Source organism: Amia ocellicauda, chromosome 15, assembly GCF_036373705.1.
Source record: "Amia ocellicauda isolate fAmiCal2 chromosome 15, fAmiCal2.hap1, whole genome shotgun sequence".
Taxonomy (NCBI): domain Eukaryota; kingdom Metazoa; phylum Chordata; class Actinopteri; order Amiiformes; family Amiidae; genus Amia; species Amia ocellicauda.
Window position 1 is genome coordinate 22,919,250 of NC_089864.1, and position 25,916 is coordinate 22,945,165.

The window sequence follows — 25,916 nt, forward strand, 5'->3', positions numbered from 1 at the left end:
TTTCTGAAATAAATAAACATTAAGTTATTTAACTTGAGTGAGCGCAATTTACCTTTAACCCAAAGCATCAATGACAAACGGTGAAAGGACAGAGGCTATAAGACTTTGCCTGTGTGGAAATATATTGTAGGTGTTTAAAATACACATTTCCTTATTCATTTATCACATGCTACATTTCCCATTGAGTGTTTCCTTTTTTTTTGGTCTATTAAAGATAAAGTGAGAAAAGTTCAAAATATGAATTCTTGCATGTCAGGTTCCAAGTGTATAAATTGTGAAGAGTTTATAAATAGTTTTTAAAAATTGTTTAATAACCATCAAACTCATCTGAGAAGACAGGAAAGGAACATAGCATAAAAAACAGCAGTGGAAGAACATGGCAGTATTCATGTTTTGAATGTTTGCAAAACCATTTGACCTTTATGATACCATGCCGAGTAACTAGCGCATTAAGATTAGTATTTGAAAAGGCTTCTAAAATGTCTCAGCAAAGGGTGTGTACACAGGCACCTCAAACCCGCCCATTGTCCTTGCTAAAGATCTCTGCCACTGACTTCAGAATTGTTCAAATCTAATTAGTCACACACACACTTAGTGGCAGTAATTGTGTATTGGGGACATCACAGTTGGAAACAGAAATAAAGCCAGTGAACAACAGCATTTCAGGACTGTGTATATGATAATCAAAATTTACCTGAAAAGGTACAGTTAGGTCCATAAATATTTGGACAGTCTGTTTGGCTCTGTATGCCACCACGAGTCAGTGGCAGAGATCTTTAGCAAACTTAAAACACATCTTGATTATTTCCTTTCAAATCCATTGTGGTGGCGTTCAGTGCCAAAACTATGACAATTGTGTCACTGTCCAAATATTTATGGACCTAACTGTACAGCTCTGGAAAAAATTAAGAGTCCATTCCAAGTTCAGAAATCAATCAATCAATCAATCAATTGAGCTCTTAATTTTTTCCAGAGCTGTATATATAGTTAAAGTATTCATTCAGCTTAATGGATCACTGAATAACATTGTTTCATTTAAGTTTTGGAACATAGAGGCCCTGTACATTGAGAAGGGTCTTGAAATCTTAAAGATACGTTTTTATTTTAAAAAGATGATAAATAACTATTTCACAAAACTGCTACCTTTATTCCTTGCAAAATACCTCCTGTACAATACAGGATTGAATAGTCCCTCTACCTCTGTTATCAGTTGGAGTTTCATTTGGCTCCTGGTTGAGGTCCTCTAAGTAAATGGCGCTCACTAGGTGCTTTCTCTGGACTGTGGCGCTCATCTCGGTGTCAAGGCAATGCATTCACTCCATGAACGTGGGCATTTGATACCAATACACTGAAATATCAAACAAGAAAATTGTATTCCTCTAAGTATTATATTGTAATGATGCTTGTATTTTACAGAAATGGCAACCTGACCAATTTGGCTTTGCAGTGAAGGCAGTGAATCCAATATATATATTGCTTCAACTTCTGTTTCTACTGCAAGTTGTTCAATGTCAGTGTTGAAACAGTCTCCAAAAGCATTAATTAGTGGCTGAAGTGGGCTGTAAGGGATTAGAGGGACGGCTTCCAACTGAGACACTCCCATATACAGGGATCTAATTTGTGAACACACCTTATTGTGTTAAGGAGAAACCTTATTCCCCTGATCTCTACATAAATATGAGTCTTATGCCTTGTATTGTCATCGTTATTATTATTTATTTATGCACTTACCCATGGCGACTTACAGTTTTCTTAGGACTTATGCATATTTGTTATAAATCATTGTAGCGGTGATTATTATTGTTGTTGTTTGGTACATATAGGAAAACTATTCCCAGGCCTCTTAGAAGCTCCAGAGTTACTAAAAAAACAGAATACAAATAACGAGTTCTTAATCAGTTTCAATAGGAATAAACACAGTGGTTTTAATTCCAGGGAATGATCAGGTATTTACATATAAAAACATGAATGTATCTCATTTAAAGAATGGGGTTGTTTCCAAGATATTTGAAATGCATTTGTTATATTCACCTGTGTGATTCCCGTTCATCGAGATGAGACCTGCCAACCACAACCCAATCACAGCCGTTTGTCATCTCTTCAGTCCCTGGAGTGTTAAGGCATGACTCGTTTGGGCAAACACAGGTAAAGCATTTGAATAATTCAGCTGCTGTGTGTTGGAGGCTTTTATCTTTGGAGTGAATCCCAGCAGTAGCTGTAAATGACTATAAATACCCTGCATGGATGTAACAAGGATAGAGTATAACACAGTGCTGTGCTATCAGTATATTTGGCAAAACAACCGTGACAGAATTGACTGTTACTGATTATTATTACTTGGTACTGTACCTGCTTCCAATGCTGTGTTGATTACATGATGAAGTATGTATGTTAAGTAAATTATTATATCTTATAGTTTTCTGTCATTGTGGAGAAAAGGGTTTTGGCCCCACTTCAGCATTCTGCGGTTGTTGCTAAGGGCACAATGTTATAATGACATCACCTTTTCATGTACATCTAGTCTTCGCCTTGTACTGCAAGGGAGGGCTCATCTTGCTTTACATATTCTATTAGCAGTAAATACGATTCAATTTACTCAAACCTGGGGCAAAACAGCTGACATATTTTGAACTATTTTAAAATATGCCACCGTCATTTAAGACCAACCCCAACCTGGATTCGAAGCAAGTTAACCCCTTGTACTCCTTAGCATTTTGTTAATGACCAATTACAATGGACCTGCACCACCCAACCCGTTCACCAATTAAACAGCCAGCATATGCTAATTGCACACCCCACATTCACCACAGAGCAAAGAAACACACTACCTTTCCAGACATTGTGCCTCCTACACAACAACAACAACCATGCAGTGGAATTTCAAAACATACTAATGTTCTTCCTGGGGAACATTGTTTACCTTCAAGTTGCCAAATTACATTGTGTCAGCACATTTATTTTGAAAATTTGAGGTTTAGATAACCACTTTTTAAAGGATGTTGTGCTTATTGTATGACTTATAGGCACGGCAAAGGCGTTTAATTGGTTGGTACAGATGGCTGCATGCTGAATCATGCAGTATGCACTTTATTCTACCTAAATGCTCATTTACATTTTTTGAGACAGGAGCCAAGCTTTTGGACTGCCAATCCCACATCCCAGCCAAAACATATAAAATAATATGCATCTCAAGAAAATCTTAGATCGACTGACGAATGAGTCGTCATTCATTCACTTATTCATTCCATATTGTTTGCATTTCATAAAGAAAGCAAAACAAACTTTGCAAAACATCACAATTTGCAAACAAATTCAAATTAAATAGTTTACATAGAGTACATACCCTGCCTGAAACCCCCCCCACTCCTGACTTTTGCGTCTCTGAATTCCAGTAGTTGACTCCAGTTGTTGACAAATGAATGCTTTGCAGCTCTCAGGAAAACAATGCAGGCAGAGAGCAGGAGGAGTAAAACCAGCAGAACAGGTTGGGCCAACTCAGCAACAATGTCCTCCTTTGAGTCAAAACCAATTAAAAACCCTCAAATGTCTTCCCCACTTGAACTGGTGAAAAACAATATCAAATGCCGCAAGCAGACTTCTGTGTCATAAATCACACAAACATCAACAAACGACAATCCACTGGGGGGCTCCCAAACGTCTGTTGAAATCTCCAAATTCATTGATAAAATAGTACACGGTTACCCAGATAAAAATGAGGAAATACCTTCAGTACATTTTCTAGAGTGAGAGATTTGGAAAGATTTTAGCAAGAAATGCAACACAGACAGATTGAAAAACTGAAGAGAACCACATACTTTATTTTACAGTTTCATTTACACAACAGATAACTTGCGTACAACAAATGGAAAAATATTCTGGTGTAAAACATGAAGGTTCAGTCTGAAGACTTCCTTACCAAAGACCAAAGACTAAGATGAGCATTAGAGCAAAAGACGAGGTTTCACTTTATTTTTATTTTTTTTAAGTATAAAATGTGAAGCACCAGGATTTGCAATGAAAGTTTGCGGAGAACCACCTATGGTAAAACAGGGCAGATTCAGGATTTAAAAACTGCATGTATTCCAATACTCATAGCTATATTCAAACCTGTACATTGCTTCTGTTTTTTTAAATCACTAATAACCTGCTCACTTATGTGGCAATTTCAGTACCTAAACCCTCATGTTTCCTGTATGTATGTTTATATATTCTTTGTTTTCTTTATTAACAAAATTTCCCCCCATTAAAATAGGCAATTCAATGAACCAGTGAATAAAGGGAGACTGCTGTTCTGGAACCAGACCTTCACTCTTAGAAGGCCGACAGATTGCATTGTTCTTTAGCTTCTTGTCTGTACAAATACAGTTCTGAAGGTTTCCAATTCATCATCCTAACAATTTCAGTGCAAAACGAAATAACCTTTCCACAGGTTAATCTATTACTGCTAAGATCTTGGTCTCTCTCTCTCTCTCGCTCTCCCAAGCCCCTACAAACTGCATTTGGCTAGAGCTTTGCCAGGCCTTTCTGTATGGCTGGCTGAGGTTGTTAAGTAAATGTGTGGTCTATCAAACAGGGAGCACGTCAGATTACTCAGGCTTTCACTCCACTCAATCAATGAGGTTCATACCAAGCACCCAATAATCAGGACTGAGTGGTTTCCTTTGCGTTTCTGACTCTTGGTTACAAATGAAACCAGGCCTTCACAGTGATCACATGGACACTACTCTTTTATGGTTTGTATCCCAACTGCTAACTTATTTAAAACCTTAAATGAACTGGTTATTTGCTAAATAAGACTAATGTTTTCATGTAATGTTTAGTGAAAAAAAAAACATCAGTTGTCTAATTGTTTACCTGTGCAGTTGAGACAATGGCTCATATACTGGCTTGGGGAACCACAAAAACTGAAATCAAGTTTCACCCTATTAGTGTTAGTAAGTGGAATCTCCAGATGTTTTAGTTCAATATGCCTACTTCTAACACAAGCTGTACTGTAATGACAAGGCTGTAATACGTTGGCTTGCCAACAGTGCTGTTTACCCCTGGCATCCTTCAGAGAACTAATTTCATTACTGTACCCCTCAATCAATAATTAAATAACTATTAGGATGTATAGTGAGTGCCAAGCTTTAAAAAACAGATTTGTTCACAAAGTTTTTCAGTTTCTATTTGTAATGTTTTCTTCAACAGATCCTGGACACACATCACTCACTCACTTCCCCACTGTGTGATCTTTGATCCAGTAATACAACAACATGATTGAAATGTGATTTTCAGCCGTAGTTCTAAGAAAATACAATTAGATAAAGGTTGAGAGAGAATAAGAAAATCTGAACTGCAATATGCACTCAATTTGTGCTGACAATGCTGCTTGCAATGTACACTGGCCTCGGCCACATGAGCTGTTACTTAGTTTGCTTTATTATGTAATGCATTGAATACCTTATTACTCAATAGGGATGCCATTTCCAGTCCATGTTTTTAGATGGCAAATACTGCTAGTGCACAGACAGTGGCTTCCGAAATCATCTTAATCTTGACATAAATGACATGAATGTATCTCAGAACTCAACGGTTGGAATGAAAAACAGGAGAACCTGTAAGTGGGCAGAATCGGGGATAGAGAGTCCTGTACAAAAGTGTCATAGGTTTCAGTGGCTGAGAGTTAACACCTGAATACATGGGCCAATTTAGCCAAATTCAGCTTTTTGCATGTCTTGCTTATTGAATACAAATTGAACTAATGTATAGGTACTGTATGTTGAATTACTTTTATTTAAAATCACAAAAAAGGTTTACAAAATGTAATAATTAGCTTAACTAGACTGGCTTCCAACCCTAGTATTCTACATCCTCCAGATCACGTTTACACTATAACCTGTTCTTTTTTTGTTGTTTAAACTAATGTCTTTGCGAAACAATGTAATTAAAGAGTGGGAACTGGGATGAAACAAACAACATAAAACAACACAGTATTAAATGATATCACAATCTCCTCATGCTTTTGCTTTTCATGAAGAAAACTTTTTGGTGGATTCTTAATCATAAGTACCTTAAAAGTTGTAATCAGAGTTTTGAATATGGGCAGTATAAATACACCAAAAATATTTTAGTGATTCTTATTATACTTCATGGTCTCAGTATTATTATTTAATTTTATTTTCTTGTTATTGAGAACGCCTTCACCAGTTTTAAACATATGACTTCCAAAGTTTACAAAAATACATTTTGATGAACATTTCCCAAAAGGGGCTTCTATTGGGTTAGTAACTCACACAAACTATAAAATGAATCTCGTAACTATCAGTAGTTCAGCCCAGAGAATTTCTGGGGAACAAAATGTTATGAGGGAAATAACAGTAACAACTGAAGTTCAATTAATGCTCCTCACTGTGACATTAATTTAAAATTTAGTTTTGGCAATGTTAGACAGTGTAAATGTATTTAATTCAAGACAGATAACTAAGAATTACACCTTAAGATAATACAACTCTTCCAGGTTTTCAGCAGCAGATAAATACCAAGTGCAATATGTAGGCCACGGAAAAGACAAATTAATAGATAATAACAATAATAGTAATATGGTGAATTCAAGGATCTACATTTTTTTGTGATGAAGGCTTCTGTTATAGAGGAAGTAAGATACTAAACTGACCAATTAAGCTTTATTTTTATTTTTTTAATAATTTATTTTATTCAATCATTTACTGATGTTTTTGGACAGCGGGATTCAAATCAATTGCTACATGACTCACCTCCGAGCTTGGTTTTCATTATTGTTTTTAATGTTTTTAGTATTTATTAATGACATGCACAACAACACACATTGTAAATAATCAAAACCTAATAGTCATAAAACATGCAGTTTGTTAAACCACCCATGAGTTGGACCTGCCAACCTTTTTTTTGTCCTCCACAAAAACAAACATACAAACAAGTCAATTTTACAAACATACAAGAAAAAAAAACAATATAAAGAAACAAAGGATCTGTTAGGTGGTAGAATGACTGCCGTGTGCTGAACAGTTGTGAATAACAGTACTGACACATTAGATTTACCAACTACTATTAGAACAAATTAGTATCTAAACATTTTCAGTCAACCTTCAGGTGTGTTTCATTAATTGTAGGGGAAAACGAATGGCAAACCATCTGAAAAGACTTGCACAGGTGTGGTAAAATTATAAGGCACATACTGGGCTAAGGATTTGTACCAAATGCATGGTAGATAGCTAATTGTGTCTTTAAAGCTTAAGCGTTTTTTTTCTCCTTCAGACCTTTTGTCACGCTTGTGTTCAATGATGCTACCATTATGCCACCCAGTTCTGCTGAAAAATCCAATTCCCTTCACAGCTTTAGAAATGACCAAAAACCTCTGCGATGCCACACCACATTGAAAACTAACATTATGAATCAGTTACTGATGTCGTCATCAACAAATGGGATTTTAAGTCATGTTTTTGTTTCTTTTTAGTTTTTATTTTAAATACTATCAACTGTTCAACATCTACAAAACTTTATTAGATTCAAAACATTCCCACAGAGATGAGGAAAAGTCAGTGAAATGAGCCAACTCAGGTGACAGATCGTTTACTTTGGTCAGACCTTTAAGGGAGAACTTTGCCCTGTGTCTCCAGAACAATCACACATTTGAGATCCCCTGCGTCCAACTGATTTGATTTCAGTTTAACAATAATTGTAGTTCACACACTGGAGCGATGGATAAAGGAACATGAAACAAGCTCCCAGAATTAGCTGATCTTTCAGGGCCATTTAAAATGGTTCAGATTATCACTGAGCAGTTCATGAAAACATAAGAGAACCAACACAAACAAAATACATTTATTTTGGTGCAGCAGTTTTAGTAAACTCAATTTGTTTGTTTTAAAAAGCTATCCTGACAGAAAACCTAGTATTGCTGCCTAGTTTAGACATCAATTTGAAAAGCCCAAAGCATTCACAACCTTGTCTGCTGTCTTCACTGTACAGTCCTATCTGATGCAGCATTGAACTAACACATGGGTTATATGACTGTTCTTTGCAAATATTACCTGAAGATGCTGACTCACAGTTAAGAGGCTTCAAAATAAGGCGAGCTTTGGAAGGCAAGCCTAGAAGCTATCAAAACCCATCTTCTTACTGTAGCACTGTAGACAACCATTTGAGAGGAAAATGGGCACTTGAAGGAGAGAAATAGAGACACACAAGGAACTGGGAGAAGAAACATCAAACTGAGTTTAGTGAATTCTGAAATCTAGTCCTCGAGGACCAACAGGTTTTATAGGTCTCTACAGGTGAATAAATTACTTCAATTAACTAATTAAGGGCTCAGGTTGAATATGATTATGAAGCAGAAGTGTTTTGGCCCTTAAAGTCCAGATTTCAAGGTCACTGTACTAGTCCTTCTATAATACTGATAGCTGTCCATTTTTCTGTCTGGTCATTTTCAATTGATCTATTCATACTACGGGTTCCCCAACTAAAATGCTTTACTCCAAATCCTACTGTCGATAATCTACACCTGCTTTTTCTCTTACTTAATGGCAAACTCTGCAACATGATTTAAAAACAATGGTAAAACTCCTGCTCAAGGTAGACTAAAATAAAATTTGTTTTCCGCTGAAATACAAAACACCTTTTAAAAAACAACTCATCGGCTGTGTTTTCTGGTTAAAGATCTGCAAGAAGTCAGCTTTAATTCTGATGCAGTCCGGAAGTCAGTGCTCTCCTGTTTCCAACCATTTCTCTGAGATGGACAAGAAGAACAAACTCCAATACCTTTGGGTGTTTCTTTGACCATTTTTCTCTGGAGTGCAAGGCTTCTGGGTGTAGACTCTTTGATATGCCTGAAAAATGTTTCATTCAGGATGTGTGTCTTGAAGAGAGCATGGCTTTTGAATACAATGCAGGCCTCTGAATTTCTTTCACTTGAGGTCATAGAGGTCTATTTACCCAAAAGGCCTTATATGGACAACCAGTGAAAAACCATCCAATGAAAAACAACAACATTCTGTGGCCATCGCAGTTACAAAGTCAACCATTCTCACACTCTACCTAATGTGCTGAAAGAGAAATTGTTCATGCAGTAAATGGTAGAATTCAGGTACTGATTTTGTGGGATTTCAGGATTTAACACTGAGATTTGTTTGTTTTTTTACATTTCAGATTACAGAGCTCCTTCCTTCGAAACTCACTCATCTTGCACAGACACCCACCCCCATCCCCCTTCATTGAAAGGAACTACGCACAAACGCTGCATGGGTTAAGTTATCCAAGGAAAATAACACCGACACCACACAAAACGAATGCAAAACTGCCGCAGAGATGCAGGTTTACCTCCACATGTGGTAAGTACTGTTGCCAATCTTTCCATCATACGGCACATATTGGCATCATTAAACCTACATTTCCCAGGAAAAACAGCCCAGTCTGAAGTTTTACAGTTTCTGCTTCCTGAATATTGACGACACGTATTGTGCTGCAAATAATACTGTGGACAATCTGAAGGCTTGTGCTGTCTGAAGTATCTAACAGAGACTGCCTCATGATGGGACATGAAAGAAGTGTAAGAGTGTTTCAGTTGTAGGACTCCTATGTTGTATTAAGACCGGACCCACTCATGAACAACAGAAGGCAAAATGTTGTACATGACGGGACGCATGGAGCTCAACTTTAGCACCAGAAGAAGTTAGGAAGATGAAAAGATGCGGCGTTTCAAGGAAGCACTTCAACAAAAACTGTAGTTTTTAAATAGTTAAAAAAAACATTCAAATAATAAGGGGAATAAATAGTGAAAGTAAAATGTCCAGTTTGCAGAGTTGTGATAAAACCAGGGAGGGAAATAAAAACTTTCTGTAAGGAATTAGTTTAATTTAAAACCTGCTTCTGTGCAGTTTCATTTGCTGGGACGTTCATTAGACAAATGACTAAAGAAAGAGATACACAGGAACGCAGCTTGACCAGGCCTTGGCAGCAGACCTTCCCCCCAGGGCCTGGCATCGAGGTCTGGGTGGTTAACAGGGTGAAACTGGTCTACTGCTGCCAAACTGCTCATTTATATGACGGAACATCTATCAAAATAAAGCCTAGGTGGGGTGTCAAAGCACGTTGGGACCCAATGGTGCTACAGAACAGCCACAACATAACACTCACCAGGGTGCTGCTACCTCTTGTTAGTCACCACTTAGTAAATCATACTTTGGCTCCAGCACGGCCAACAGGGAGTCCTAATCTTCAGGGGAGGGCTCTGTTACTGCTGTGGGGCCACTTCCATGGGAAGCATTGCTTTTGGTGAGTGAGGGGGGGCGGGGGGGCGATGGCTCAGTGATGCTCCTGGGGGGGCGCTGAGAGGAGGGTTTCAACTGTGAAAGCTCTGCACGGCCGACTGTTTCTGCGAGAGACGCATGAGTTCCTCTCGAATTGCTTTGATGAGGGAGGCAGAGGAGTGGCTGGGGGCCGGCTCCTCCGGGGGGGCCGAGGGGAACCCAGTGCCGGGGGACTCCGGTGTGCTGTGCTGCAGGTGGGCGGGGGGCGCAGAGGGCTCCCGGAGGGACGTCCTGGGCATCTGGAACACCGAGGACGAGGAGTAGTCAGGGAATCCCAGTACCTGGAGTCAGGACAAACAGGCTTTCATGAAAATGTGTTTCAGACAGTTCATATACTATTTGTGAATGCAAATTCTACATTCAAATAAGGGCAGCTATGTTTTATGGGAGAGTATTTCATGAAGGGTTTTGGGATTGAAATCAACCATGTTAGTGAAAACTACAGGGGTTTATTGAATGGCTCAGATCCCTGAGATTAAATAGTTTCTCTTGTCTATGCTTTAAAAAAGATATTAAACAATAAATGAAAGGCATCTAATATAATAGTTAATATTTTAGTATAATATGTTTTTTAGTTTCTTTCAGATTGGCGTATGGCGACATGTGTCAGCAGCAAGAAGCTCCCAGAGGACTCACAGCATCCCTGTTGTGACTGGCCCTGGCGTACTCCTCGTCAGAGCGATAGGGCGCCCAGCCGGAGCTCCCGGACGGGCTGGGCACGGCTCTCCCCACCCCGGGGTAAGCGCTGATCCGGCTCGACAGACCCACCTGTGTCAGGTGGTGAAGCTGGGCACCTACGCACACACAAGACAGCAGAGCAAGAGCGGTCAAGACCCACCTGACATCTCAAGGCATGGGTTTATATCCTGCGTCAGTTAAACTGCAGGGCGACATAGCTTACAACTTTGAAATTAAGACCAAATGCGATCTGTGTTTCAAAAAATCAGTTGACCAGGGAAAAAGTTGAAAAGTACTTAAACAATGGCTATAATTTCTGTTTTATAACTGTACAGTCAAATTTTGAAGATTGTTCCTGACCAAAAAACATGAAATCAGCTAATTCAACATATTTGTGTATACAAGGTGTTACCAGGTCTGGTTTAATGAATACCTGTAGTGCCTCCAACAGGCCGAGGTCGGGCCGAAGAAGGCAGCTCTTCATTGTATACCCCTCTGCTGGAGTACAGGCCTTCGTTCTGGTGGCTCAGATCGGGCCGCCCCTGCTCCCCAGACTGAAGATAACCCGATCCGAGGCCCTGCCTGGAGAGGGACACACAACGCACAACAGTCCTCAGGTCACCAGCCATCCCAATTAAGTCACTCTTAATTTTAGATATGTCAAATAAGCTTTCAATAATTGTTTTAAAATCATTCTTGTGTCCATGCCATCTCAGTGTCCATGTCATTACTGGCCATGAAAGCCATTGTTTAAATATGTATGTAAACATAAGAAAACAAGGACACACAAACTGTATTGAAACAAAGTAAAAAAAGAACATTGAATGAATTGTGAAACATTTGAATATAGGGGTCAAAACAAAAAAGTTTTGGTTTCTGTACATTTTAAACCTTGATCTACACTCAACCAATTATCAGAATGCCACTGCAGCTTTATTCGAATAAGTCGCTTTTCATGTACCAGTTGACAAAGAAGAGAAGATTGCAGATAAAGTTAAGAGAAAAAAGTAAACATGTAGTGCATCAGCTTGTAATGAGACACAGTGAGGCACTGCAGGACTGGGACAAGCACAAGTGGTAGGCAAGTCTAACTGCCTCCCCGCTGACAACTTCCTCTCTTGTACAGACCACTGGTCTTAATGTGGAAAACACTGGGAGAGATCTTAAAAGTTCAGCCTTCATAATTTGTGTTTGCGTGGTTCAGCCGCTACACATCTGATGTTAATTTGCTTCACTAAGAGCTTCAGAAATCCAGATTCCAGAACATCAAAGCTTATTGAAGCAGTGAATATGAAACTTGAAATCAGATCATAATTTATGATGGGAATTATTTATAGCCACATACTCTTAAGCACAGGCCATGTCAGAGACCATTTGTGTCTAAAAAATATATAGTTATAACAAAAGTAAAAGGAACTAATTTAGGCAACTAAGAAGTGTAATATTTAAGGCAAAACAAAGAGGTTACAAATTGAGCAAAATAATGTATTAAAACTACATTACTATAAAACATACCATTTTGAAAATAATATGGAAAAACATCAAAGTTACTGGTGGTGGATTGAATAAAAAAAACTTTACCCATGAAAGTACAACACTGTACAAAACATGAACAAGCAATGTTTCAGAAATTTCAGCCTCTGCTACTTCAGTAACAAATGTGTTAATGATTAAGGTTCGTGACCTGAAAAATAAGTTTGATGTTTTTCTAGCAATGCCATTACTTTAACACAAAGAAATAACTATGTGGCCAGGAGTTTGCCTGAAGCCATTCATTCTCACCTGCCGGTGTTGATAAATCATTGACAGTTTCAATATCAGACATGAAATGTTTTTAATGCAAATACGAGGCTTATGAAATGCACAAACAGATGTGTTATATATGTTTTTCTTGCAATGTAAATCTATTGGAAAGCATGCAAAAGGCAGGACCTTCTGCCAACACAGCTCATATAAGGAGATGAATGGCCGTAGACCGGAGTGATTCAATAACCTGGGTAAAGAAGGGCCAGCTAGAACATTTGCTTTGGTCTTGGTGATGAATGTGTCGCGCAACTCTAAGGTGCTGTAAACAGCATGGGTCACAATTTCCCTGTGATTTTGCTTTTTCATCCACATTTTAAATGTAAACCTGCTTTTTACATTACAGTGGATTCATTATTTAGATACTGTGTTTCCTTGTGGACTAAACCAAGAGCTGGACCTTCAACCCTTTCTAGAATTATCAATATTTGAATTATTAGGGATGCTCCAGTGAATCTGACCTGTTTAACATTCATAATAGCTACCTGTGGGCTTATGTTTTTATTGATTTCCACTTCACTGTGTCCTTTGGGATTAGCTGTACTTTTACATTGTTAATTATACATTGCAGTTGAAGAGAAGACTATATCAATGCCTTTAATGCGATTGGCTCCATTCAATTTAATCACCTGAGTGTATATGCCAGATTTATTTAAACACGTGGTGCATAATGTTCGGATTACAGTTGATAAAGGCTTTGTATCTGAAATGTCAAATATTTCTGATATCTGTCATATTATAAAGGAAATTTTTATATCAATATTTGAATATGAAGCAATAATATATTATTCATCCTAATGAGTCCAAGGAAAGTTTCCAGTTGATAGAATTTAGACAGGGGGTGCCAATATGTCTGCAGTTTGAAAGAAACCAGTAGAAGACCTCATGCAAACATGCAGTGACTTAATTCTGAGCATTTTTCCGTGAACATGGCAGAAGGACACAAGAATATTATAAAAAGAACAGACCCCACCAACCAGTAGAGCTCGGGGACGTCCTGTAATTTAAGTGATCCTAAATCACCATCCAAAGACTGTTGTAGCATCTCATCACTAACAATATATACAAACAGACAGACAGATTGAGACAGGTAAATGTATAGATCGAGAGAAAGATACAGCAGACAAACAAGAAAATTACCAATCCTATTCCCTCTATCTGAAATATCTGTGTTTACCTTTGTAGTAATCCTGGGACTGAGGGGGGAGACATTCCCAATTCAGCATACCTCTACAAAAATAAACAAAACAATTATTACTACACAATCATGTACATAAACCACAAAACGAGAACCAATGCAGCATATTAAAATAGACTAGATAGGATCCTTGGATCACTTAGTTATTAATGGACACCAAACGAGCATGATGGGGTGAATGGCCTCCTCTCGTTTGTAAACTTTCTTATGTTCTTATATCTTTAGCTTTTCACAATCTGTATATTATGCAGGCTGCAGTTATCTGTTATTGAATGTGTTCTTTGCATATTCTGCAATCCAGTCGCTGTTTCTGCTCCCGCTGTCGTGTGGCATGTCAACTATCAGTTTCAGAGCAAATGCTGCCGGAGCTGGAAAGCTGACATGTCAGTCCCTGCCAACAACGCTTCCTGTAAATGGGGCTCCCCGCGCGGCTGTAAACACCTGCTTCCTCAGCCAGCTTGCGTTACGGGCAAAAAAACCAAAAACACTTAATTAGACTTCAGCTGCAGTGCCATTCACCCATCTCCATGGCTGAGACACCACAGCGACATGAGTCTCCAGACACTGATCTCAGAGATGGGAAAAAGCCAGTCCTGGTCACTGGGGCAGGTCTATGAAGGCTATGGGAAATGCTCACAAATCCAGGTCCAGGAATTCAAAGCGCAATTCTTCTGTCCTCTCTTGCATAGCCTTATCAACATCCGCTACATGTACCGCAGTGATTGACCTCCCTGTTCTGCACACGATCGGTTCTATCCATTTTATTATCTGGTCTATCCATTTATCTCTGGTTATACCGTGTGCTAACTGCATCCATTTAAAGCGCATATGCTTGAGCTCACCAGACCTCATTAAATTGGTTTCTGAATAGGCCTCTCAAAAAGTCAGGATTTTCACATTTTTCTGTCCCCAAGAGACAAACAGTTATATGGTATCAGCCTGATACGGGCAGTGCTTGCGTTCAAAATCAGCTGCTAGTGTCAAAACAGAGCCAGAGAAGATTTATTAGCATTGTAATAGAATCGGTTGCTTTCTTAATTTTCTCTAAAGAATGCAGAATTAACAATTAACAATGCATATGGCAATGTCAATCAATGGTACCTCCATGCTTTTATATTTTCATAGTTTTTTTGACGTTTGTTTTATTGTGATTATTTCATATTAACAAAAACTGTTAATGTAGAAGTAATATTCTATGAGTAAATCCAGCAAAACCAATCTGCCATTAAAGTAATTACATTTTCTTATTGAGAGGTTTGGACTAGTTCATGTTTTTAAAATTAAAAACTAAACCTCTTAGAAAACTTTAATAGGACTAAAAACAGCTTTAAAATGCTATACTTGGAGGTACAGACTTAAAGGTGAGTGTTTAAGGTGTCCTGACATTAAAATAATTTGTAAGGCTGCAAAACTCTTTCTTAATTAGCTGTGCTTGTGTTAAATATGTGACAACTGATGTGAACTATAAAAAAATCTAAAGATAAATGGCTGGTGAGGTACTTATCCTCTCCTAATGAAACACATTTAATTATAGAATTATAAAAGGAATGCAGACAGCCACAGCAGTGACTTTGACAATCAAAGAAAGGACTCTCGAGCCAAGGCAAATGAGTTTAAAATTACCCACAGCTCAGAGAAATGCTTTACTGATCTTAAAATAAACCAAAGCGAATGCAAAACACTGGAAGAAATTAACTTTTTTTGCTTTTAAGTGCAGATCATTGCGCCACAGCAACAGAGAGACTGATCTTGAACAATAAGTTGCAGCTGGTGAGCAGCAAGATGAGACGTTCTTACCCAATCCGAACCAACTTACTGCAGAGAATGGGCTGAGTCCCTGAGCAGGGGTGTAGGGGGAGCCCCACTGGCCCGTGCCCACTCCCCTGGAGGTCCGGGGAGGGGGGCTGGAACTGGGCGGCCCTGAGGTCACTCCGGGCAGAGTTATGCCAGCGTTGCTGCCCTGGGAAGTGGGCGCCACCAGAGCAAAGGCGTCATCCAGGAGGGAGTGCATCTGCTGCCGGGCCTCCTCGATGGAGGGCTGAGGGGGGACGTAGGAAGGCGGAGGCGGTGCGTGGCCTGGGGGCGGGGAGCCGGCGAAGACCTCGTTGTCTTGAGGAGAGGGGCTCCGGGGCTCGGGAGGCTGGTCAGGGTCCGACTGAGGGGGCCACACAGGCAGACAGTGAGGTAACTACAGTACTTCACATTGTGTGGGCATCAGCACTGTAGGAACGCTCCCAGATCGACACAGATATTATATTTCTCTTATTTTGTTTTGTATTTATAGGAAAGTAGCAAGCAGAGGGGACAAAGTTTTGACTTGGGGTTTCAGAAAAGTATTAAAGTGGTATATTTTTTCTAAATATACTATTCTTTCCTGACTGGTGTAAAAGAACAGGCAGATTATTGTAGGGTGAAGTGTTATGATGAGCTGGCAATATTTTCACAAAATAAGACAATTGTAAACACTGCAGCAAGTTCTTGTAATTGTGTAAAGCAAATTGAATAACTATGGAAGATAAATTGCTCCTCTGTTATTCCCCATCTGTGCTTTGAAAGTTGTCCCAAGTTCTGCAGAATCATCACTTTTCCTAAACGCAAAGTTGGCACACTCAATTAAGTTCATTAATGGCTTCCATAACTATAGAGGGATGTGCGCCAGGTAAGCTTCCCTGTAGCTCTGGCTCTCGTGCAGCCATTCAAAGACACACAAACAGATCACACCCTGCATTTGTATTATTCAGATGGTCTGCATATATAAAATACATTGCTCTGACTTCCTGGAAAGTGCAGATGTAAGTCTGGAAATGTGCAATTGTGTGATTTTCCATGGGGCCCTGTTTTAGTTAATCTTCCAGTGTGTGATTCTACAGCATTGATTTATTGACATTTGCACTGAAGCAGTATTTCAAAATCCCACTAGCTGGAGTTAGACAAATGCTTTCTATCGTGGTTCCTTGGTGCTACAGTGTTAGATGTATATAACTTTGAGCAGCCCATATTTTTACAAGGTGTGCTATATTTGTCCTATACTTCTGATATATTTATAAAACACTATACATATTTAAACATATATTAAAAATATATGAGCATACCATAAGGAGCATTCTTGAGCTCAAATGTGACAGACACTGAAAGGCACTGAAAAGATGCTCTCATTTTTTTACATAAAACCAAACATGTACAACATTCAGCTCAGTTTCTGATGTTTTTACTTTAAATGTTCAAGAACGTAACCAGTATAACTTTTAATACGATTAACTGGACAAAATTCACCCTTCTTCCCAAGCCGTGAAAAGTTACCTATATGGGATACTCTTCCAACGTTATATCTTCAAATGTAAAACACCAATAAAGTAGCTGAGAACCGACACTGGAATGAAAACAACAAAATCTTGCAGTTCGATAAGTGTGTGAAGAAAGAGACTCACGACGTAAGCTACATTGTTGACTCCCGGGTGTTTCTTATAGGTGCCATCGCTGTCCGTGGTGATCAGCCTGTCTTTGTCTGCGTCCGTTAGGCTGCCATTGATTTGATGCTTTCTCCTCTGTTTCGGTGAGCGTTTCCCTCTGGCACTAAGACAGTAAGTGGCAGGAGATGGAACAAGCTTCTTTTTAGACTTTTGGCAGTTGAATGCAGTACCAGGAAAATGTTTTAATTGCAGTTAAGCATTTCATCCACATTTATAACAAAATCTCGTACCTCTTCCTGGGCTCTATAAACACAGACGGGACTTGCACTTCGGGGTCCAAGATCCTGTCGATCTGCATCTGGGCTTTCTGGTAGATCCGCCGGTGCTCCTTGGAGTCGATGATGCCAATGTCATCCATGGCTGGGAAGTCATAGTGGCCTCTCCTCTTGGCTCTCAGGCGGATCTTATTGCGATGGTGCTCTATCTCCGACTTGTGCCTCAATGCCGTCTGAATCTTAAAGAAAGGCAAGACATTACTGCAATAAAACAGAGAAGAAGGGCTACTTCCAAAGGGACTCTGGAACAGGTCATGGAGGAGAAAGATGGGTGCTGTTTATTACAGGGATTAAAATACAGGCTGCTCACCTCTTTGTTGATCTTGTTGGTTTCAGACACCTTCTCAGTGACAGCGGGGTTGTGCAGCGGTGGAGCAGGCATGGGCTGCATGGCGATCAGCTGGATCTTGTTGGAAACCCGTTTGGTGGCTTCCGAGGAGCGAGACATCCTGTCCACGTGCTCGAAGATAGACGCTGAGGAGAGATGCTCGTCGGTGCCGTTGATCTCTGGAGGATCTGTTTCAGAGGGATGCATATAAAGCCTGTTAGTGTGATTTCAGGATCCGGTGCAAATATTAGCCTACTCTCACATGTATTTGAGCTCCCCAGGTGTGGCCTTCTTCTTATCTTGGACTATGTATGTATAATGCTTAGGTTTATCAAGCACAAACTGTTGTGAAGAACTGGTTTTCAACCTACCACAACTACACTGTGAACTTGCTTTGAAAGAACTCAAACATACTGTAAGTCAAATATGTCACCACCAGGGGGCAAAGCTGCTTATATGTTGTCCTCTGTTGCCTATAGTTTGCCTACCTACCACAATCCTATATATTGACATAATTATTGCTCCACCGTAGGCAGAGACTGACTGGTTAATTAATCACTAATATTATTAACTATTCTGTAACAAGACCTGGGCTTTGCTACAGTATTTTTTAAAGAGAAAATATCTAAATTGTACTACAGCACAGGGCAGCTCCAGTTTATTCCACAAAACACATACTGTGATACTGTTTCTGTATCTTTAAGAGAACAACCAATTAAGTATTGAACTGTGTTAGTGGCATAATTATTTAAACACCGATTTGAGTAGAGGCATAGACCTGTGTACCACTTCTCTACCATATAGTTAAAGTCACAAATATTGAGGTACATCTATTTTTAAATGAGTTCAAAATGAAAACCATATGATTAATACGATATCCCAGTTTTGCATAATAATATAAGATTTTAGTTTACAAAAATATGTTAATGATACAGAGGACAAGTATATAACTGATAATGTAAGTAATGTTAACTGGAAATGCATCATACGTTTCTGAAGGCAAATTCAGAGACTTGGACTGTCAAATGTATTTTATTTTTGTATTTAAACTAACATTTGAATTTCATGACTGAATCTGAGTCTGAACCAAAGGGCTGCCAACATTCATCCACTGTGAAGGATGACATCACAGACCTGTCATCACGGTTGTACTTGCCGTTTTTGGCTGCCTTCCGTGGCTGTTTGACCTCATTCGAGGGGACAGGGACCCTCGTACTCTCTTCGGCAGATTCCCTCCCACTTGAAGGTTCACTCACGGTGGACTCGGCATCAGACGGAGTGATCCTGTTAAAGACAAGCAGCATCACTGTCTCTTCACAGGGGGAATCAGCCCTCATTCTCAATTTCAATAGACTCTAGAGTCGTCGCAAATTAGTCTCAAATGTTAACACGCTGTAAATTTAAAAAATGTCTAGAAAAATCTTTCTATTTCATATATGTTCTTGAAAATGTCTACTCTGAATTGCATAATAGATACTTATTAGTATGCACTTCCAAATGTTCTCACATTTTTAAGCTTTATGCCAGGAATGCTCAAATGTTCATTCACACATGAACAGATGTTTAGTTATGTGTCTGAGGCTGGTATCGTGTTGGAAAGGGGAGCTTACATTTATATTCCAGACAGACTTATTCAGAGTCCCTTGTCTGCGTCTACATTCATGCTGCCTTCTGCTCAGACACATTTTCCAGTAACTGCTGCTCCCACACATTTTCTAACTTTCATATTTGCAGGTGTGTGGCAGAGCTGTTTCTTTCAATGCTTTTTACACCCTACTCTTCTAGAAACAATAAACTAAATACATATTAGATTGCATCTATCTAAATGCATCCAAAAACATTAAAATAAAAGTTGATGACTTTATGTTGGGGCATAATTTACTCTTTCACTGCTGTTAATTAATAAAGTATTTCTTCAATTCGTGCTGTTTGTGCTAACACCTTCTAATCTTCACCTAGCTTTAAGTAGCACTCAGTTTCCTTTTTCTGTAGGGAGTTGTATGTTGTAAGTTGTATGTATATATATATCACGTACTGTAATTATACTTGTCTGTACAACATTAGATTACCAGCATTGACCTGAAAACTGTTCTAACAACAAACTACAATTTATAACAGTAGAATAATCATAATCTCTGGCCAAGACTGGTCTCCCACCAAATTCATGTCATCAGGGCTCCCAAATGGGCGGCTGTTCTTACCAATCATGCCAGTAACAGGAGGAACGTCAATTAGAAACGCCCAACAATCTGTAACTCACCTCCCTCTGCGCCGCGCTCCCCTTGAAACCTTGGACGAGGTTTTGGACTTGGGGCTGGGCACGTCGCCATTCTCTGATGGAGTCATTTCCTTCACCTGGACTGGGTGTGCTGACGGCTCCTGGATCACCAGGATGTTGTCTTTGCTGTGCTGCCCCAGGTGGAGCTTCGCAAAATCAAAGCCTTTGACACTGGGAGCCTGCAGCTGTGAGGAGCGAGGGACACAAAAAGAGGAGACATAAGTAAATAAAAGTAACGTGCAATAGATTTCTGATCCAAAAGCATCAGTGACAACACTGATCAACTCAGTGTTTCTCAGACCAGATACATTTCCTCTATAAAATGACTATTAAATGTGATCACTAAAAGTTAAGCTGAGCTCTAGTCTGACAGTCAAACTGCCTGTGAATAATCAAATCTGTTCACCAGGTCCTGAAACTGACAACATTTTCAACTGGAAGTATTTTTGCTGGTTTGACACCTGTTCTTCTGAAACAAAAAAGATTTCCGTAAACGGATTATTCAGCACACGTCACCCACAAAATGATATTTTTTAACAGCTGTCATACTTATATAATACATTTCTGACGCCTATGTTGCTACAGAGCATCTAAAACAGACCTTGAAAAATAAATTACAAATATTTTCACTCTTAGTGCATGTTCAGTAAAGAAATGCCTGACCAGATTCAGTATTATCCATAAATTGCTGCATTTGAGAGCTAACTTGACAGCTAAAATGTGGTGATATGTCTTGCAATCACAAACTTTGCTGCTGGAGAAAATGCAATTTGAACACGTTTAGGCAAATAAATGATGAGTGACACTGAAAAAATGTAAAATATGAAACTGAATGAAATGGGATTCTATTCCAGTTAAATCATGGTGTGTCTGTTTCAATCTCTGACCAAAATTAGGACAACATTTTTCCTTGTTTAGGAGTCAAGAAACATACTTTTATTCATGAGAGGATGTTTGTGGTAGTCTACTAAACTAGTGGTAAAGTTTTAATAAATTAATAATGTAAAGACCACTAATGCTGTTACTCTTTGTTTGTGCACGTTGACCAATTACTAGAATTAATATAAAACACCTGTTTATAAAAAATAGAGGATGGCCATCAATAATAACCTGTATGAACCACCAGTGGAAGTCAGTGAAAGCACTTTATTGAATCATAATTAAACATCCGAGTAAATGTGCTTGAATTGTACCACATTTCAGTAAAGATTTATTTAAATTGTCTTCCCATTTGTAATTCATGATTTGTTTTCTGTTTCTGTGGACACAAGACACCCCCCCCCCCCCCCATAATTTAGCTTTCCAGAGAGGTTTGTAACTGTGCACACTGTATATTATTGTTTTATTGCTTCTGAGTGGTGTAAGTCAATGTGGTTGGACAAACATTCATAGATTGGGGATTTGATTTCAAAGACATGAAATATGGAGTACCAATAATATATTTCTTTATTAATTCAAATTGAATTCATTTAAAAGAAAGCTTGAACCAATTTAATTTCCCCAAGCTGCTGAAAGCATTGCAGACTAATGTAGACAGTGAGTTTAGAGTGATGACATATTTGCTGCCCCCAAGGCATAGTTTCTTGATTTCTTCAGTACTTCAGTGAACAAATCTCTCTCGTATTTTTTTGTTAGTTTACAAAAAAGCACTTCTTACTGAGGAAATGTATGGATTAATTAACTGGTCCAGTGTGGTTTCATTTATGTCATATTAGAGCTATGCAGTATATTTTTTTTACTTTTCCAATTAAACTTTTATGTGGTTGTGATTAATAGTTACATAAGGAATCTGTCACAAATTGCTTTTAAAAAGTGAATCCGAAAATAGCATCAAACCCAAAGAGAAATATACAGCTATTACTGTGCCATTGCTATAACTACCGCCACAACATAGACAAATAAAACAGAAATCTGCAAACCTTTCACTCACTCACTCGCAGAGGTTCTGACTTAAGGTTAGTTTGGTTTATTTCTATTTTTATCCAATTATCCTACAAAAGTGATTGAGAACATAATAAAATGTTTCACAATTGGCTAGTACTGTTTTCTTTGAGTATTTAACACAGTACATTTACTCACATATACAGTTATGACAGACATTGTCTAAGAACTTTTTTTTTTTCATGTATTTTCCACACAACTTAATTGTACTTAAACAGAAAATCAGAACCCAGAATCATACCACAACCTTAGTGTACAGTATCTTTCCTCTAGACATCCTATCTAAAGCACATCCTTTCAAACAACCATTCTATGTTGAAGGTCTATGCCGTACCTCGCTGCTGTCAAAAGAAAGCTCTGAATCCTTGCACGTGTCAACAGAAGGGAATGAAAATGGGAAGACAAGACTTATTAAGCGACAGGGATTTTTTTTGTCTGGCAGAGTTCAATTTCAAACACAGGCAGGGAGCTCGATCTTCCGCACATCACCCCTGCAGGGAGTTCTGCTTAATGCTCACACCGAGACCTCAAGTAATTAATTAAATCAATTAATTAATTAACTCGACAAAAGTTATTTTCGCCGAGCTTGCAGCTGGTTCTGCGCTCTGTGTGTGTTTTCTCTGTCACGCCGTTCACAGACCAGACAGTTTCGGCAAATCATCAGTTCACAAACAACAAAGAATGACAAGCCGTACCAAAGCCAGAGCCGTGATACAGGGTGGTTAAAAGTGTTATTCAGCCAACAGACCTGGCTCACCTTCTGCCGCTGCTGCACAGTGCTCATGGTGTCGGGCTGGAACTCCAGTTTGTCCGTGCGGCACAGTTTCCAGTACAGGATGATGATAATGAGGACGACCACCACCACGGGCACCACCACCCCAACAATGATCCACAGGTTATTGTTCTGGGTTTCAGATGGAGGAGCAACCATCTTCTCCACAGCTGCAGCGGGACAGACAACAGAACCATCTTTTCACCCAAATTGGCAGACAATGCATTCTGGGCTTATCAGACTAGACTCTGGTTACGTATATCTTAAAAAGTAATTAACTTCACATCTATTTTTCCATGAAGGAAAACAGTGGCCATCTGGGTAGCTGATTCATAGACCAGACACATTTAATACTGAACCTCCTCCTCAGCAAAGTCCCCACAAACGAGATGCATGTTAATGAACTCATATGCAGACTGATTACGATCATCGGTTTAATTATTTTGAGACAGTTGAGTAGACTCAAATTACTAAATAATATTTCATTAAGGTGGGTCTTCCATTAATACAGACCTCCTATTGAATTAAAGACAATATGATTTGCCCTTCTGTACAAACTTTGTAGTGGATAAAGGTCAAAAGTAAATGCTTTTGTTCAATTTAAAGAAGAACACAACTATAAAGATATACAATACATAAGCAGCACAGAGGGCAAAATATGAAGTTAGTTAAACAGTAGTGTTTAAATCCTAATTTATGAAACAATCACTTTATTTATATTCGTTTATTGCACGCAAATCAGATTTTGAATTTATTGGTAACCCTTTCTTATAATATCCTGTATAAAACACCTTTAGTAAAAAAAGATTACAAAGACTATTTAATTGTATTGTCCTAGATATTCCCTAATTCTACATTTCTGTATGAATGAGGGTTAGTACAATCATTGGAAATATATATTAAAAAGAACAATGATCAATATCATGCCCTCCCTCTGGAGGAAAAGACAAAAGCTGTATTGTTAATATAAGAATCACAGAATTTCCATCACATTTCCAGTGCCAAGTCAGACATTAAAAATGCAATGCCTCTTTTGTTCCCAAACAATCCCCCTGGATCGTGAGCGTCAAACGTCTATCTCCAGTTTTGACACTGGAATGTTTGAGAGACAGAACAGAGACACAAATGACACACTGTTTATTTTCTGTCATCCAGCGTGAATTTAATCAGACAGGGCCTGCTTAGGTTGACTGTTGTCTTATAGTGATGATTCTGTGGCTCATACTGGCTCTTATGGTCTCTGTGGCCAAATATATGAGAAGAAAGGCCAATCTTTTCATCCACCTGTTCCCTACACATAGGCTTAAGCTGTCAAAGCATTGTTAATATCCACCTTAAAACTACAATCTTGCAATTACCAGAGAATCCCAAGCCAAATTTGCCACTTGAGTAGTAATTATTTAGCCGTCCAAAAGAAATGCTGATTGACAGAATGGTTCAGAAGGGAGTGGCTAAGCTAAATGGGAGGATGTAGTTACAGCCATTACTGCCAACCCACTTACAGAAGCATATCATTGATGATTAACTAATTCACTTGGTTGGCATCCAGGGGTTTAAAAAACGACTCCCTTGTACTCAAGTCTGTACTCACGCTGAGCCAGGGTTCCCTGTACGCGATAGCCGAGGACAATGGCCGCTCTCTGGACGTCAATCCTGTTGAGGATGCTGGCAGTGGTGATGGCTCTCAGCCTCTCTCCGTTCGGACCCTCCACAAAGTAGATCATCTCCAGGGGGTTGTCGGAGCCTTCGATTCGGGATGTTCTCACAATCTGGGTTAAGCGCAGACATTTCTAAGCAAACCCTGAGCATCACTGATGTGGAAAACGCCAAGATGCATCTATTCTGAAGCGACTGTATTTCTTAAGTGTTTATGTTTGCAATGCTATCAAATCTGATGGCAAGATTTATTTTTGGAGGCAGCCACCAGAACTGTCAATCAGGATTTTTTTTTAGATTTACCCAAAGGCTGTAGGCCGTCCGATTAAAGAACTGATTTCATTTTAGGCTGTAAACTCAGACTAGCCAGTGGAATCTCTGTCACCTATGTGTGCAGATCAGCAACAACAAAATAATTTTGAAGAAAGATACTTTAATTTAACTATAAAGTGGATGACATTTCTATGGTATTATTGTTATCACTTGGTATGTTCTTTATTTGTAGAACATATACAGGTATGTGTGTTAGTATCTCTAAAACTAAGTATCCTTGGATAAAGGTCTGCTAAATTACTTGCTGCTTAAAAATAATATAATTAGCCAGGCAAACAAGCTAAATGTACTGAGCTCACAGCCTCCCAATGCTTAATTTGTTTTACTCTCAAACCTGTAGTCCCTTTGTAACATTGTCAGAAATGTGTTCCAACCAAATGTAAATCTTAAAACGTGATTTATTCTTTGAAACCATTGTGGAACACCATCTACATTACAAATCCACATAGATCTGTGTGTCTGTCTCTCAAACAAGCACTTTCCTGCTGTAGGTGAGAATTTCAAGCAGTGATCTTTGAAATGCAAAATGAACTAACTTCAAAGCAGCAGCTGCAACTTGCATTCATGGTCTAAAAACAAGCTCGTTCTATCAGTTTCAAGGCAGAGACGTTAGAACTCTCTAACATGGAAGAATGTGAATTAATAATATTAACAAATACGCAAACTAATACGATAAACATAAATGTATACTACTAATGGGTATGTGATATAATTGTTTAAAACTGAACATTTGTTTAGCACTTCTTAATTTTGAGAAAGTGAAAGGCAAATAAGTCACATGCTCTTGAACCGATCAGCACATGAATCATCCTGACAGCTCTCTTCAGTAAATGCGCCTCGTCTCACTCTGCCAGCCTCT

At 38.9% G+C, this 25,916-nt stretch overlaps 1 protein-coding gene across 1 annotated transcript in view; it reads right to left on the minus strand.

The window, feature by feature from the left end:
• Positions 1–3,789: 3,789 nt before the first annotated feature.
• The window catches only part of LOC136771698 (UPF0606 protein KIAA1549), a 77,890-nt gene continuing 55,763 nt past the window's right edge, over positions 3,790–25,916 (minus strand). Inside the window, exons 9-20 of the mRNA XM_066724169.1 lie at positions 24,660–24,837; positions 23,054–23,238; positions 20,338–20,540; positions 19,222–19,361; positions 18,060–18,265; positions 17,705–17,922; positions 17,433–17,577; positions 15,821–16,159; positions 13,984–14,036; positions 11,437–11,585; positions 10,962–11,119; positions 3,790–10,606 (exon numbers count right to left, since the gene is read on the minus strand). Of these exons, the coding sequence (XP_066580266.1) occupies positions 10,358–10,606; positions 10,962–11,119; positions 11,437–11,585; positions 13,984–14,036; positions 15,821–16,159; positions 17,433–17,577; positions 17,705–17,922; positions 18,060–18,265; positions 19,222–19,361; positions 20,338–20,540; positions 23,054–23,238; positions 24,660–24,837 (2,223 nt within the window). The 3' untranslated portion in view covers positions 3,790–10,357. The remainder of the gene's footprint in view (positions 10,607–10,961; positions 11,120–11,436; positions 11,586–13,983; positions 14,037–15,820; positions 16,160–17,432; positions 17,578–17,704; positions 17,923–18,059; positions 18,266–19,221; positions 19,362–20,337; positions 20,541–23,053; positions 23,239–24,659; positions 24,838–25,916) is intronic.